The following is a 15,155-nucleotide window of genomic DNA, read 5'->3' as shown; positions in this document are numbered from 1 at the left end:
TTTAGGATGCTTTTATTACAAAAAAAAAAAACCCAACAAATGCACACAGACTCCATTCTCTTCCAGCTTTGTAATCTATGGGACTGAGCACAGGCGGGGAACAGAGATTTGGAAAGATCATTATTAGGCACAGTGTAATCCCCCCAACAAGCATCTGCCCCCGAAGAACAACAACAGCAACAAGAACCCTCCCCACCACCAACCCCAATCCCACCCCCTCCACTATAACAGGACTTTGTCTCTCCACCTTCATCTAAAAACAAAGCTAAAACAAAGGCAACTGGACTTGCTTGAGTTTTCCTGAAGACATTTCATATATAATATGAAATATAATATATAATATATATAGTTTTCTTGAAGACGTTCACCACTCATCCAAGTGGCTTCTTGAAAGCCACTTGGATGAGTGGTGAAATACAAGAAGCCACTTGGATGAGCGGTGAAACGTCTTCAAGAAAACTCGAGTCCAGTTGCCTTTGTTTCAGCTTTGTTTTCTTGAAGACGTTTCATATGTAATATGAAATATAATATATATAGTTTTCTTTAAGAGGTTTCAGCACTCATCCAAGTGCCTTCTTGAAGCCACTTGGATGAGTGGTGAAACGTCTTCAGGAAAACTCAAGCAAGCCCACTTGCCTTTGTTTCAGCTTTGTTTTAAGATATGTCGTCGTTTGCCCGTCGTAGTCGACGAGGACCATCTAGTCAGACTGGGGTTGGGGCGGGGCTGCGTTGTGCGTGCGCAGATGGCAGATTAGACCGAGTCGCGCATGAAATGATCTCTGACACTGCGGACATGCGATTGTGCCCTTTTGTTGGGAACGATCGCCTCGAGATTTCCGTTCCTGTCGCTTCTGCACGGCTAAAGTTGCTTCATTGGCTTCGTACAACATCGCGCCTTTGCGTGTGGAGGTGCGCCATCTCGTTCCGTTCTTTGCAGATTCTTCCCAGCTATCTGTGTCGATGCCAAACGCCTTCATGGACGATTTAAGCGTATCCTTGAATCGCTTCTTCCGACCTCCTCTAGACCGGTTGCCTTGGGATAGCTCGCCGTTGAAGAGTCGTTTGGGAAGCCGTTGGTCGGACATGCGTACCACGTGACCTGCCCATCTAAGCTGGGAGTGCATTAGGATAGCGTGAACACTTGGAAGGCCTGCGCGGGCGAGAACCTCCGTATCGGGAACCTTTTCTTCCCATTTAATAGCAAGCATTCTACGTAGGCACGTTGTGTGAAAGTGGTTCAGTTTCGGGCGTGACGACCGTAAACTGTCCACGTTTCGCTCGCATAGAGCAGTGTAGATAGTAGGACTGCCCGATACACAGCGAGTTTTGGCTGGAGATGCACGCCTCTTCTATTCCACACGTTTGAATGTAGTCTACCGAAGGCTCCGCTGGCTTTGGCGATTCTTGCGTTCACCTCGTCATCGATTACGACGTTTCGGGACATCGTGCTTCCAAGGCACGTGAACGTATTCACTGCACCGAGCCTTTTTCCGTTTATCGCGATGTTAGGTTCACTGTAAGGTTTACCTGGAGCAGGTTGGTGTTTTTAGATATACCGTGACCTGGATAAGTGAGAATCTTCACAGACATACTCTCCACCTTCACATCTTCCCACATGATTAACGTCGCACTCCGGTCACCTTAAAAGACGCACAGCGACTGGTGGCGCTTGTCACGTCAAGGGGACCCCCAAGGTGGTCTGGCAGCACGGTGGGACCTTTGACCCGTGTCCTTTTTATGCAGTCAACATATGAACATGCTAAAGCGGAGACCACAAACCAGCTCTGATCCTGCCGCCCCAAAACCGCGCCAAAGCTCCCGACTTAACCAATCAAAGGGCCCTTCTGGGCCAACATCAGAGGAAACCGTTTACCGGATCGCTCGCGATTTATTTCCCTTTAATTTGTAACTAGCTGGTGGCTCATCGTGCTTCTTGCATCAAGGTCTTTGATCAGAGTACCAACATCTTTATGGCACGATTTCAGCGGACGGCAACCGCGAGCGGCCGTACGAGGCTGCGTCTTAGCAAGAAAAACCGTACGACGCCAAAGGAAGCGAGGCTTTATAATAAGGGATATGTAGATTATACAAAGATACGGGGACAAGCAGAAGGAACTGGACATTTTCAGAGCGACGCTATACAAGCAATTGTGCTGATGCCAATCGTGATTAAAATACAAATGGTAAAAAAAACCCATTTATACAGCTGGGTAATTTTACTGGGGCAATTTAGGGTAAGTACCTTGCTCAAGGGTACTACAGCTGGAGGTGAGATTTGAACCTGTGACTTTTGGTTCCAAGAACAGCCACTTTAATAACTACTGTATGCTACCAGCTGCCCCTCTTTTGAATCAGGTTTACAATATTGACAAATTCAATTATGTTTTTGGTGCCCTAACAATTTCCTCAGATTTGCTACGACAAATGCTGTAATTTAGTGTTTTAAAATGTTGTGAATGCCCAAAATTCTTGGCTAAATTCACAAAAAAAAAAAAAAATTTAAAAAAAAATCCAGCAGTTTGGCCAAATCTCTCTGACCATTTGGTGCCAATGGGCAAAAAGTAGTTATTAAAAAAAAAAACATTAAACATGCCTCCATTATGTGAGCAGCAGTTCATTTCAAGCGTTTCATTTCCAACCGAAGGTGCAATGTGAGCTCCCGCCTGCCAATTACCCCGCTGTGTGAACCTGCCATTAATCCCTTTTAAAAGCACATTCGGCACTGAAATCCTACTTTTGGGATATAGACTGTCACGAAACAGCACATTTTTATTGTACTTCAGTGGAATTGCATTCAAACTCAGTCAGATGCTGGTCCTACATGACGACACAGGAACAGTTGCACATTTCCTCATCATACATTTATTTCTTTAGCAGACACTCTTCTCCAAACTGACTTCCAATGAAATCTATGTAGTGTTATGAGCCCACACACCTTATTCACCACGGTAACTTACACTGCTAGATACACTACTTACACTGGGTCACTCATCCATACATCAGTGGAACACACACACTCTCTCTGTCACTTACACATTATGGGTGAACCTGAACAGCAAGTCATCGGACTGTGGGAGGAAACCAGAGCACCCGAGGAAACCGACACAGAGAGAACACGCGAACTCCACACAGACTGAGCGGGGAATCGAACCCACGACCTCTCTGTCCTCTGAGAGACAACAGCGCTACTCGCTGTGCCACTGTGTCGCCATGGATGCGAGTTCAGTTGCGCCAAAGTGTTCAGTTACAGATCTTCAGAGATACAAACTTTCTGGTTATTTTCAACTACATTTTTTTTTTTTTTGCCTGTATATTTTCTAACATTTTGTTCCTCTGTGGCGGGAACACGATCTACGTCTACAAGCCCAGCCAGTGTCAGTAAAATGCACCCAAACAGAATAGGACAGCAGGACAATACTAATTCAACTCGTTTCCACGGCGTTTACATCTTGTGTCTGGTGATCAACAACATGACAAACCAACGTTTACAGGTCGAACCAGTAAACAACTGGCATTAAAGAGGAGTTTGTGGAACAAATGTATTTTTATTTTCAGTTATTTCACCGTAGCTGAAGTCAGTAAAAAAAAAAATCTTGCAAGGTTTTTTTTTTTTTTTTTGACAGAACCCAGCCCAGAAATAAACTGAAATGTGTTATTTTTAAGCTTTTATTGGTTGTGAGTTAGAGACAAAAGTGACAAAGTATGAAAAGACTTCCTGTCCCAGCTGTGTTTCTAAATTGAGGATCAAGAACTTGAAAGTGTATCAAGGAGGACATTTAATACAATAAGCATATTTTGGGACTAAAAACGCAGAGAGTATTTAAATAGCATACAATAAATAACTAAATATATTTTAAACGCTGCCGCGTTCTACCGTCACCGCACTTTGGGCACACCTTTAAGGAACCCCACCAAGGCCGCACAAGGGCGGCGTCGTCGTCGTCTCCTTTCAGCATCTCCCGCAGATTTACGCCACCCCTTCGAAAAAGGAGTCCAAACGCGTTTTTTCGGACTTTTACGGAGCCAAACGGAAAGGTGGCCACCCGCAGACGCCCGCTTAATGGCACGCGGCTTTCCGTCATCCGCCGTCAGAGCAGTCGGCCCCCTGCGTTTCAACGCCCGCCGTCAGCCTGACGGTTTCCTGAGCCGCACGTGGAGAAATTACGCAGGTAAACAACTCGCACGGCAGGTCGCGATGCGCCGCCCACGGCTCTCGCGAGGCCGGTTAAGGAAAAGGAGAGCGGACGCCCATCCGATGCTCGGCAGGTCGCGGGACGGGCGAAGACGCGGACGCTGGACGCCGTCCAAAGGTCAGCGCCACGTTCTGTTGGTTGTCATCCAGCGCTCATTTAGGAGGCACATTCGAGTCTTAATCGGCCCTGTACTTTTGCTCTGCCCGTGCCACCTGGACTAGGAGACACACCCAGAAATGAGAGGGAAAAACATCGGACGATGGGCCGCGTGGGGTCAGCCGAGGACAGACGCGAGCGGGGGGAGCGGACCGAGCGCGAGAGGATCGGACCGATCGAAGCAACGTCTCGGTTATTTACTCGAGCGACACAATTTCCGTCCAATGTAGGTTATTCCGAGGCGCACGTCCGCTTCCGCACAGGCTGTGCGCTCCTCTGCCATCCTCGCCCACCAGAGCTCCCCGAAACGAGCCGACTCCCACCGATGCTCGAACGGTCGCCCCCGAGCTAAAAATAGCCCCACGTACAAGAGAAAAGGGCAACAAGCAGTAAGAGCGCACGGGCAAAGGTTAAAGAGGCGAGTCCGAGGATGTGACCCTCGTCTCGGGAACGACTGCTATCTACAGCTAAGATAGACCGGCATCCCTGGGGAGGCACCGAATATCCAAACGATGACGGCAGTTATCATCGTCATTATAACCAACATAACCATATCCATGACCGAGGGTCATTACGCTTATAATCTGATCGCGAGCGGGTCTCGACATTTAGAAAGGAGGGGAGAAAAAAAAAGAAAAAGAATTTGTGGAATGGCTTCCTAGTTGGAATATACTGAGCAATTATTGTGGGTGGGGGGGAAGGGAAGGGCAGGGGGGCACATGATGTTCCTCCCAAGATAAAATGAAACATCAACAAGCAGAGGGAGGAAGGCTGAGGCACACCCTCCTCCCGAAGCCTTATCTGAGCTCGGAGGAGGAAAAGCCCCTTATACGCAAAGACGGAAGACGCCCGCGGGCCGGTCGTGCCCACCGCGCGAACCGATAACGGAGGGGAGCGCTCCTCGCAAAATCCGAAATCCAAATGGTCACGATGACGGGAGGAAAAGTGAGAATTGTGAAGGTATACAGAGTTTTTTAAAAAAAAAAAAAAAAAAAAGACAACGCGCGCCAGCGTCCGGGAAGATGCTTTATGGCACGCAAACGCACACACGGGGAGGGAGACGGAGGATGGCGATAATGCCCGAATTGGACGTTCCATCATTCCTGTGTTCAGACAGAAGTCTCTTGACGATGGATTACAAAGGGCAAGGTATTCAGGATGGCTTTTCTATTCTCCCTCACCCCCTCCCCCCGCACACAAAGTACGAACCCTCGAACCTCATAAGACGGTCGACGTAACGGGCAGCCCGCTACTGTAAACTGGTTTCAGTAGGACACCGAATGCGAGAAGATGACTTTTATAATTAGTTCCGAGCCCCAGCAGGAGTGACAGCTTAACGTTGCAGAGGAGAAGTGTTACGGATTTCACGTCTCTTACCAGAAAAACCTGATAAGGCACAGAAGCAGAAATTACTTCACACAGAACTTATTAACTTTCGGGGCAAAGAAAAAAAAAAAAAAAAAAACCCTCCAATTAGGAATAAAAACGCACACTCTTTAAAACATTACATATCAGTCTTTTTTTTTTTTTTTCCTTTTTTTTTACCCATTCAAACACCACCATGGGTGGGGGGGGAGGGGAGGAAAAAAGTGGCGTGTGTAATTGTGGCGAGCAGAAAGGCCTCGCAGTCCTCCAGCGCCCACCTTCCATTGTGCCTTTAACCACGGCGGAAAGGGACGGTTCCACTCGAGCAGCAGATATCGGGAGGAGAATCCTTGACCCGCTTTCCTGAGAAAGAAAGGATTTGATTTTAATTTCCGAGGAGCAAGAAGTTCAGGGTGACACCGAGTGTGTGATGAAGCAGACCTGCTCCACTGTGACATGTCTCTGAGGCTCGAACGGCCATCGGCTCGCTCTGCGTGTTGGAACGGTCGCCGGGAAGGTAACGTCGCGGCACCGACTGGGCGGTCCCTGGGGACGTAACGTCACGGCGCTGACTGGCAGTCGCTGGGAATAATGTCACAGCGCTGATTACACAATCACCGTACCGCTGCATCACCGTACTGCAAAATTACGTTCCGGCGACCGCGCAGACCCCAGTGTTACAGTACAGACCGCGGTCATGAATATAACTTTACCATAGTATTACAGTATTGACAGCACAGTCACTGTAATACATTGTTACAATGACGACTGGGCATTCTCTTGAAGACGGTGGTGCCGCGGCCACTGCGCAGGCGCTGGACCGCATGTGGCGTCACAGTCCTGACTGGGAAAAGGTGCGTATGAGTGTTTATTCTGGAGCCACACACTGAAATATCTCCAATCTTTTAGACTATTTTGACTTTACACCTCTGATGGAACATGCAATGGTAAACATTACTTTAGGCGATAAGAACGCAATCCGTATCCGTTGACTGGACCCCGTTGTAACGGTAACCGGAAGGTGCAAAGGCAGGGAAATGCTGAACGCACGAGCGCGGTAAACTAAACTATTTACACGCCGAGGGTTTGGCAGTTTCGGCTGCTTAGCAAAAATTTTAACACGTCTGGAGAGTGTAAAAAGTATCGGAAAACGTTTTTTTTTTTTTTTTTTTTTAACAAAAAGCATGGTATAAGAGCAAATGGTGCAAGCACTTTACTTTAAGGTCTCCGCAGACTCGGCAACACGAACGAGGAAGGTCAGGCGAGAGACGGTGAGGCGCGGCCCTGACCGCAGCCGCGGAGAACACAAAGAGCGGTCTGGAGAAACATTTACGGTCGTAACGCCAAACGCCGTTTTTTTCACCCCGTTTAGGCAGAGCAGTGTCCTCTGCGCACGAGACACTCTACCCTGGGTAGCGTTTCTGTCCTCCTCAACCACACAATGCACTAATGATCTTCATAAGTCACACAATGGTGGCACGTTACAGTTACAGTCACAGTCCAGCGGAGTGAAAGAGAAGCACAAAGAGGATTAACGAAGCTCCCGCACTGGTCTCTGCGGGCCCGTGCCAACAGCATGTAACGTGTGTGTGCGTGAGCGAGAGACACGAGTGCCGTTACAGCCTCCAGGTGAACTCTGCTCTTGGGGTGGCGGTACACCGCGGTCACCCCCAGAAGCAGCTGATGAGACGATGGCTGCCCACGCAAGGCAGCGTACGTCTCGCACCCCCAACCAGTCACGAGAGCGGCGCCACCGGCGTGAGATGCAGATGCGCGTAAAACGAGGGTGTTACCAGAATGCGAAGCCCTCTGAAGTGACCGGGGCGCAGCAGCGCGACGGTCAGTGTCGAGTGAGGCCATGTGACATAACGGTGCCCCGGCGGAGCAGAGCGCGGGCAGTTTAATCCCTCGCAGATAATCCCCCACGGCTCCTGGGGCTGCAGGCACAGCTCGGCGCCCCAGGGGGGTCTGAAAAACCCTGGGAGCGGGAAGATGGAGAAGGTTTGAGGCAGCCAAATGGACACAAATGACTGCTGTCCCCAGATGCCCCATTTTTACTCAAGGCAGGCCTCTACTGCCCCACACACACACACACACACACACACACACACACACAGTGCAGTCCTTGGGACCCGGAAAGGCAAAAATAACCCCTGAAGTTCCACAGCTTCGGCTGTCTGGCTCTCCGTGGAGCGCCAGCAGAAGATGCTCTCTAAAAAGTACTTGGGGAACTGTGGTGAAACATCTCTACGCTCACAAAACGTTCTTTTCAGGACTGGAAGGAGGAGGAATGAAAAGAATCGATACTTCAGCAAGCCGTAATCTCAAAGGTCTGAAACGCCATACGCCGTGACTCCAGTCAAGCATTTTCTATAGAGACATTTTTCTTTTTGACAATACCTTAGCCATTGCAGTCTGACACGGATTCTTCGCTGTCTGGTGTATGAACATGCCTGAACGTATCAGCAAATACACGTATATAACTGCAGTCTATGGATTTCAGAATGATGCCCTTACACCCCCAGAGGGATAATGGATGTGAGCTCCTGGAGAACTTCCCAGAGTAACACTGTACCCAGTATTGAGGATCAGGCCTCATTAAAGGAAAACTGTTGGGGGGGGTGCACACACCATCCTGGAAAAAAAAAAAAAATGGATCTGTTTTACTCTGCATGAGGCTCACGATACAAACACAAGGCGGTGCATCTGACATCCAATTTGGTGTCAGCATCCCTGGTTGCTGCAGCTGTAAGAGCTGAGTGAGGTTTCCCTCTAGGGAAGCGGTGACCATGCGGGTGGCCACCCCCGACCTCATCTTGGGGACCTTTCGACAGAGACAGCAGGTCCACGTGTTCCTCGCTCGGCAAATGCCAGCCCAGAGTGGGGTCACAGTGACCCGACCCTCGGACACATCGCGCCGTCCTCGGAGCCAAGCGCCACGCTAACGGAGCGGCACCCCGTGGGCCCGTTCGGAGCCGGGGACACGGAGCGGGGGCCGGACAAGACGGCAGAAGGTCATTTCCATGCGGTCAACGGTCTTGTGACTCATCCATTCGCCGATGGCCTTTCTGCAGCAGAGGGAGAAACAGCGGAGTCCAAGTAATCTCGACCGGGGGGGGGCGTGCAACAGCGGCTCATCGCTAACGCACGGGGACGGGAGGAAGCCGCCAGGTGGAACTGCATGACAAAGGGCCTCGTGTCCTAGGGGCCAAACAGAGCGCGGCGCTGATCTATCAGCTTAGCGGCTCCTCTCTACGCGCACATGCATTACTGGCTGTACTTGGCCAGGTTCTTGGCCAGGTTCTTCAGTATGACCAGGGTGTTCCTGCGGGGGCATTGCATCCACCCTGTAGCAAACCAGCCCAGGGCTCCGCAGCGGTGAGCTGTAAAACAGTGTCCAGACACCTTCAGCAACCCATCGGTTCCAGGAAGAGCTGTCACGCACAACCAAACAATGAAAACAGACATTGTTGAAATGAACAAACACTGAGAAGGAACCAAATTATGTTAAACATCTGCGAAGCATAACAATGCAGGATAAAAATGACAGCATTAATACGGAGCCTGCTTAAGACCTTTCTGATTAGAGGCCCAGCCCTAAATCACACGACTTCACTCACCGGCCATGCGAGTTACATTCAAAAGCCATTTTGAAAGATATTTTAAAACTGGATTTATTGCTGGGAAAGCTCCCAAATCCATTTCTTCCAGTAAGTCCATATGGAATTGTTGCCGTGCTGAAACTCCATCGCCACAAGCTTCAGAAGGCCAAACTGCAGGTTGTGGAGCTGAATGCATGACTAAAGAACAGTTATAGTTGCATTCGCTCCGTTTAAGATAAAAATCCCAAAAATGTAGAGTTTAACCCCCCGTGGTTCAGGATGACAGGTCATCCCAAGTCGATGCTTCCCCAGCTGGCTCAATGTACTTGCAGAAATACCTTGGGTTTACACATGGCATGTCAAAAGTGTTACTACCTTCAACTTCTCGTTTACGTAAACGGATTAGATAGAGAAAAGCTGCACACGGAACACTTACAAATGCAGAACAATTCAATGCTATGAATACTCAGCTTCACGTTTTTCTGTTTCCTCTTCCCCACTGCACTTCACGGAAGGTACGAGTACAGTGGGGAAGCAGATGAAGGGAGAGGCAATAATACCACCAGTTTGTATAAATGCCGGCGTCATGTGGGTCTGTGTTTTTTTCCCCCACAGCTAGCAGGTGGTGTTGAACTAGGAGCGATCTCTGAACAAAGATGGGAGAACAGGAGCCGTCCGGCGAGGCCTGGTCCCCGGAGCCAGGTCCGGCAGAGAGGTCCGAGAAGGTCCGAGTAGGTCACGCACCACATTCACACCGCATTCCCTCCACGAATCGCTGTAGAGCGATGCAGTGTCAGCGTTACAAATGGAAGACCATTCCAAAGAGGTCCCCAGAAGGCTTTGAAGCAGTAGCCACTCCTTAATTCCAGCCCAAACTAGTTGTTTGAATGAAAGCCATCGGGGAAAAAAAAAGCTACGGATTTTCCAACTGCGCACATCTGCAGCGCCTCGTCTTAAAATGAGCGCCACCAAGGTCTATCTCCGAGAACCGCCGGAGCTGGAAGCCGGAATGAGAAAAGCAATTTTGGTCTCTATTACAGGGCACGGAGCTGTACGAAGGAGTTGAAGACGTGAAGGCGGCTTCGGAGGAACGCGGATTCGCCACCGTTCAGTGCGATCGCACCCGAGACGCTGGGGGGGGGGTGCACTCTGGGGACGCTGCCGAGCTCCCCGGATGCAAGGCCATCTGGATCCAGACGTCACCTGACTGCCAGAAGGTCGGTAGATACCCGGTAAGAAGCTGGACACGAGGAGCGCGCACCAGAAACCCAACACTCCTTCACGGAGCCGCTTCTGGAGGACGACCCAGACGTGGGAAACGCCACGACCGAAGGATCATCAGACCCAGGATACAATGCTCCCGCGCCGCTGTATTTTTCCGAGAAAGATCACAGATTCAACGACTCCGTCGGCAACTTCTCTCCCGGCACGCCAGCTGCCGCCTGACCCCGGCAGTGTACAAGACCGGAGGGACCGAATGACGATTAACCGCATCCCAAGAGTCGCCAGCTGCCATCGTGACGAGGACGCATCCCGCCGCTGACCCCATGGGCTGTTTGTGCACTAGTTTCCACCACTGCTCGAGGGCCAAACAAGCGTTTGACCGAAAGCCACAACACACATGCTGCACACAGTAATAAGATATTAACCTCAAAGCGAATGTGTGTCAACAGCATCGAACGGTAAAGGTCACAGAAAAGAAACTGCCCAGAAACGACAAATAGGTGCGTCGAACGGTAGTAACTGGGGTACCGGACCTCTCTGCCTCTAGAACCAGTAGTCGACCGCGCTGCCGCGTACGTGTGCCGCGATCAGACGGCACGGCCGGGATCGTGGAGAACGCGGCACAAAGGCCGTGATGCTCCCCCGGGTGAACGAATGTCGATAGCAATTAATAGAACTCGACAGCAATAGCAGAGGGAGAAAAATGCAATTAACGGGCTGCAGTCAACGGCAGCGCAGGACTCGTTGCCGCGTTCAGAACGAAAGATGTACCTGGGAGCCGGTTCATTAAGAGGAAAGGAGCACCAGGTGCGGCTATTCAGCTCTTTCCGAGATTCAATTTTAAAAGGAGACTTCGGGACTGAATGAGGGAGGATTTTTCAGGAGACTGTTTGATTGCCGTGTGTTTCGCAAGGCCATTTGTGAGCCTGACTTTCTGAAATGCGTTTTCAACATTTCAGCTATGAGGGTGTAGTTGCCTGTAAAGCTTTTTCATTTTCTCTCTAATCGCACAGATAGACAATTTTGGGTTACACTGAAAAGTGGTTTTGTGTTTACCGTATTTATTTATTTTTTTTTTTTTTTTTAAATTATCGGAAGAAAACCTGCAGCGGGCCGGCACAGCAGGCAATGGTAGTGCCTCGCAACTCCTAGGCTGTGGGTTGAATACAGCTCAGTCTGTGTGGAGTTTACATTTTCTCTCTGTGTTTTTGTGGGTTTCAGATGCTCTGGTTTCCTCCCACAGCCCAAAGACATGCGTTTCAGGTGAACTGGTAACTGTAAATTTCATTTAGTGTGCGACTGGGTGCGGGAGGGAGTGCGTTACGTTGCTCTGCTCTATAAAGAAGTGAATGATTACAGGTATTTACACGAGTATACATATACAACATGAGTTGCTTTGAAGAAAAGCATGAGCTCAATGAATAACTGGAAGCGTAATGTGCAAAAACCCTTCAGCCCCCCTTATTGCTGGTCAGTCCTTAGACCAGAAACTTAGGCTTACCAACCAATTTACTGCAGGCTCTAGTGGATTTCAAGTAAATCTAAAAGGCATAAATTTCTAGTCTAGCCTAAAACTTGTTAAATCCAACTGTGATGCGGTGTGTCAATACTTTTAAAGGCTTTGGCGTCCAAACAGCAGGCTAAAAGTACACCTACAAAGAGCTGCAATGGCATATGACATTTAATCTGAAAGGCCCACATTAATCTAAATGACATTAATCTAAATACACCTGAAAATGGGCAGACAAAGAGCTGGTGAAAGCTTCATTCACTTTCTGGGATTCTACATGGCTCAGAAAAGGGAGGTCTAATGAAAAGACACTAAACCATTAAAGCCTCCGTCTTGAGGAAGAATGACGTGCCTGATATAAAAGATTACTTTTTGTCTGAGGTGAAAATGGATGCTAGTATTCATCGATGCTTATAGCTTCTGTCTAGCCACAGCGGAGCGGACTCGTCTAAAAATGTCCTCCTGCACCACTTATGACCTTCACCTCATCATAAGTCAACGCTGCATTAATACCCAAATTTTTACTCAATATTACGATACGCCTGCGTCTTTCCCACAGAGCCGAAGAGCTTTATTCATTCGCGTGCTCCCGTCTCCACAAACATCGCCAACACGGATAAACAAATTCACAGCACTGAGTGAGAGTAGGTGATCCACTTACTAATTAACTAACCCGCCGTCAACCGGCAACCTGGCGAACGTTCAGATGTGCGATGCGGCCGGTAGAGTAGCGGTTAGAGCTACGGCCTTTGGACCCAAAGGTTGCTGGTTTGAGGCTCATCTCCAGCTGTTGTACCCTTGAGCAAGGTACTTACCCTAAATTGCTCCAGTGAAATTACCCAGCTGTATAAATGGGTAAATAATTGTAACCTCAACGCTGTAAATCGCTTTGGAGAAAAGTGTCAGCTAACTGAGTAAATGTGGACTTTTTCTTGAGACGACTGTTCACGCCGACTAAAAATTCTGCAATCAAGGAAAAAGGTTGAAAAAAAATTGAGCCCCACAATTGAGACTTAATAAGAAAAAAGGTTTAATAGTGTTAAGTACCATAATACCGCACCATAATTGCAGCTGGTCTCCTTTTACCGATTAAAAAAAAGGAGAGCTGCCTTCCCAACAGAGAGGAACCCCACACACACACACAGGAAATGGGATAAAGCATGGCAGCAAGAGGTGAACGACCTCGGAATAACCCTCGTAACCTAGCTCGTTCGCAGGGGGTGGCTGCAACGTCAGCTTCACGCGCGTAACTCCGACACCGATTTCGTATCTCCGGGAAATTATCTTGCTCTCTTCTGCTTTTCCATGGGGGGGAAAAAGAAAGAATAATCCTTTTGTGTGAAATCCACACGTTACAGCTGCCATTATGCCAGTTTGAAACCGTCCCCATCACTGGGGGGGACATTACCACTTGCTTAGCTCATTTTCCAGGGCCTCCTTCGTAGAACAACTAGAAGAAAGACGGCACGCAGCAGAACTGATTCATACCCCACAGCGTCCGGAGCTGAGCAGCGATCCGACAAACAAATATAGATCGGGGGGGCCCCTTCCAGCCCTCCAAGGCCCAGGCAGGCAGGTATTAAGAGGAAAATTTAAATTAGCGGCCGAATTACACCAGACACACCAAGTACGAAGCTTTACTCTATATAAAGACTTCAATAGCGCAGTTAGGAGCTGAGGGACCACGAAAGCCAGTTGAGCCGATCGCCCCGCGGGACTGCAGGCGCTCACCCCGACGTAGACAGACAGCAACCGGGAGGTACGTGGCCAGCGTCGCGGCGCTCCGACACGCTTCATCCCCAGGCGGCGCTTGGGTCGAGGCCCCGGGAAACGGCTTACCTTCCTCGGAGTCGTTGCGCGCGGAAGCCTCCAGCAGGGCTACGCTGGCTGTGAAGGAGACGCGCTTGCGGGCCTCCCCGGCAGAGGCAGGGGCAAACGTCCCGCGGCGTTTGTCGGCTTTGCGTTTCTTGTTCTGCATCTCCTTCTCGTACACGGCCCATCGCTTGAGTTGCTGCGCACGCCGCTTCTGGGCCGCCCGCAGGCGCTCCAGGCTGGGTACCTTCTCCAGCTGCTGCAGCTCGCTCAGGAGCTCCAGGTGGTTGGCCATGGCTCCAGGAGCACTGATTGGTTGGCCAGTGGGCGGGGGTGTCCTATCGAGGTCTGCTCCTCCTTGACCGGTCACCTCCCATCGCTACTTCTGGTTTACTTCAACCCAGCACGCCTGCAGATGAGGGAAAGGAACCAGAATGAACACGCCAAGCTAGACAGCGAGACCCTCTGTTGGGCACCTCCCATAAGTGACCAAATAACTGAAAAGCACTGATTGAAGCTTGATCGTTAAAGATATACATCTTTGAAGGCCACTGTGGTGAAGCACGACGCCAAATGCGAACTCGGTGATGGAATTACTCCGAACGCCACCTCAAATGTCACAGGTGAACACTTGAGACCCTCATCGAAAAATTCTTTCCAGGCTTTATACATCCTTTTACACTGTGCCTCCGATATCTTTTAATTAGGGAGGCCGATACGATGAGCTGTTAACATTATTTTCTCTTCATAAGGCAACCATTCCATTCGTTCAAAACATGTAGGAGGGAAGCGAGTTTAACCCTATGAATTCCTCAGATTAACGGGAAATAACGCAAATCCCGCAATGTCAATTTACCAAACTAAACCGCAATGCTTCGCGAGATACTTTCAAGGAATTTTCTTAAGCTCGGGCTTTGATTTCAGCCCCTCGCCGCCGCGAAAAGCGTTGACTGAAAGTTCCTACCCGGAGAGGATCTAAACCGAAGCAAAAACCCCTTGACGTTGTTCGCGCGAGGAGAGAGCGCGGCACCGAAAGGGAACGGTCCTGTAACGCACATGGCTTCATCCGCACTTTCCATCTGATCAGCAAAAATGTTTTTCACCTGCTTTACATTTTGTTGAAAGCGGATGCAGTAAGTTGCGCACACGCTACCCTGACTAACCGCTTCCTGTAACCGCGGTGCGCGTTTGCTATGCGCAGTCAAGATATCTCGGCAGGAATCGTTCCCTCGCAGCTTTTGTGTCGACTCTGCCTGCAGGGCGTTCAATTAATTTCTGATGCCCCGTAAAGTT

The 15,155-nt window shown here is 49.6% G+C and overlaps 1 protein-coding gene across 2 annotated transcripts in view; it reads right to left on the bottom strand.

Annotated features, from left to right (window-relative positions):
* Positions 1-15,155, bottom strand: part of ppp1r16b (protein phosphatase 1, regulatory subunit 16B) — a 40,068-nt gene that overhangs the window by 13,472 nt on the left and 11,441 nt on the right. For both annotated transcript variants that reach the window (XM_029247848.1, XM_029247849.1), the window contains exon 2: positions 13,890-14,271. In XM_029247848.1, coding sequence (XP_029103681.1) covers positions 13,890-14,157 — 268 coding nt within the window. In that variant the 5' untranslated portion in view covers positions 14,158-14,271. The remainder of the gene's footprint in view (positions 1-13,889; positions 14,272-15,155) is intronic.

The sequence above is a fragment of the Scleropages formosus genome, chromosome 22 (genome assembly GCF_900964775.1).
Source record: "Scleropages formosus chromosome 22, fSclFor1.1, whole genome shotgun sequence".
NCBI classification, from domain to species: Eukaryota; Metazoa; Chordata; class Actinopteri; order Osteoglossiformes; family Osteoglossidae; genus Scleropages; species Scleropages formosus.
Note: the sequence above shows the minus strand (reverse complement) of the source record. Positions and strands in the feature narration are given on the sequence as shown.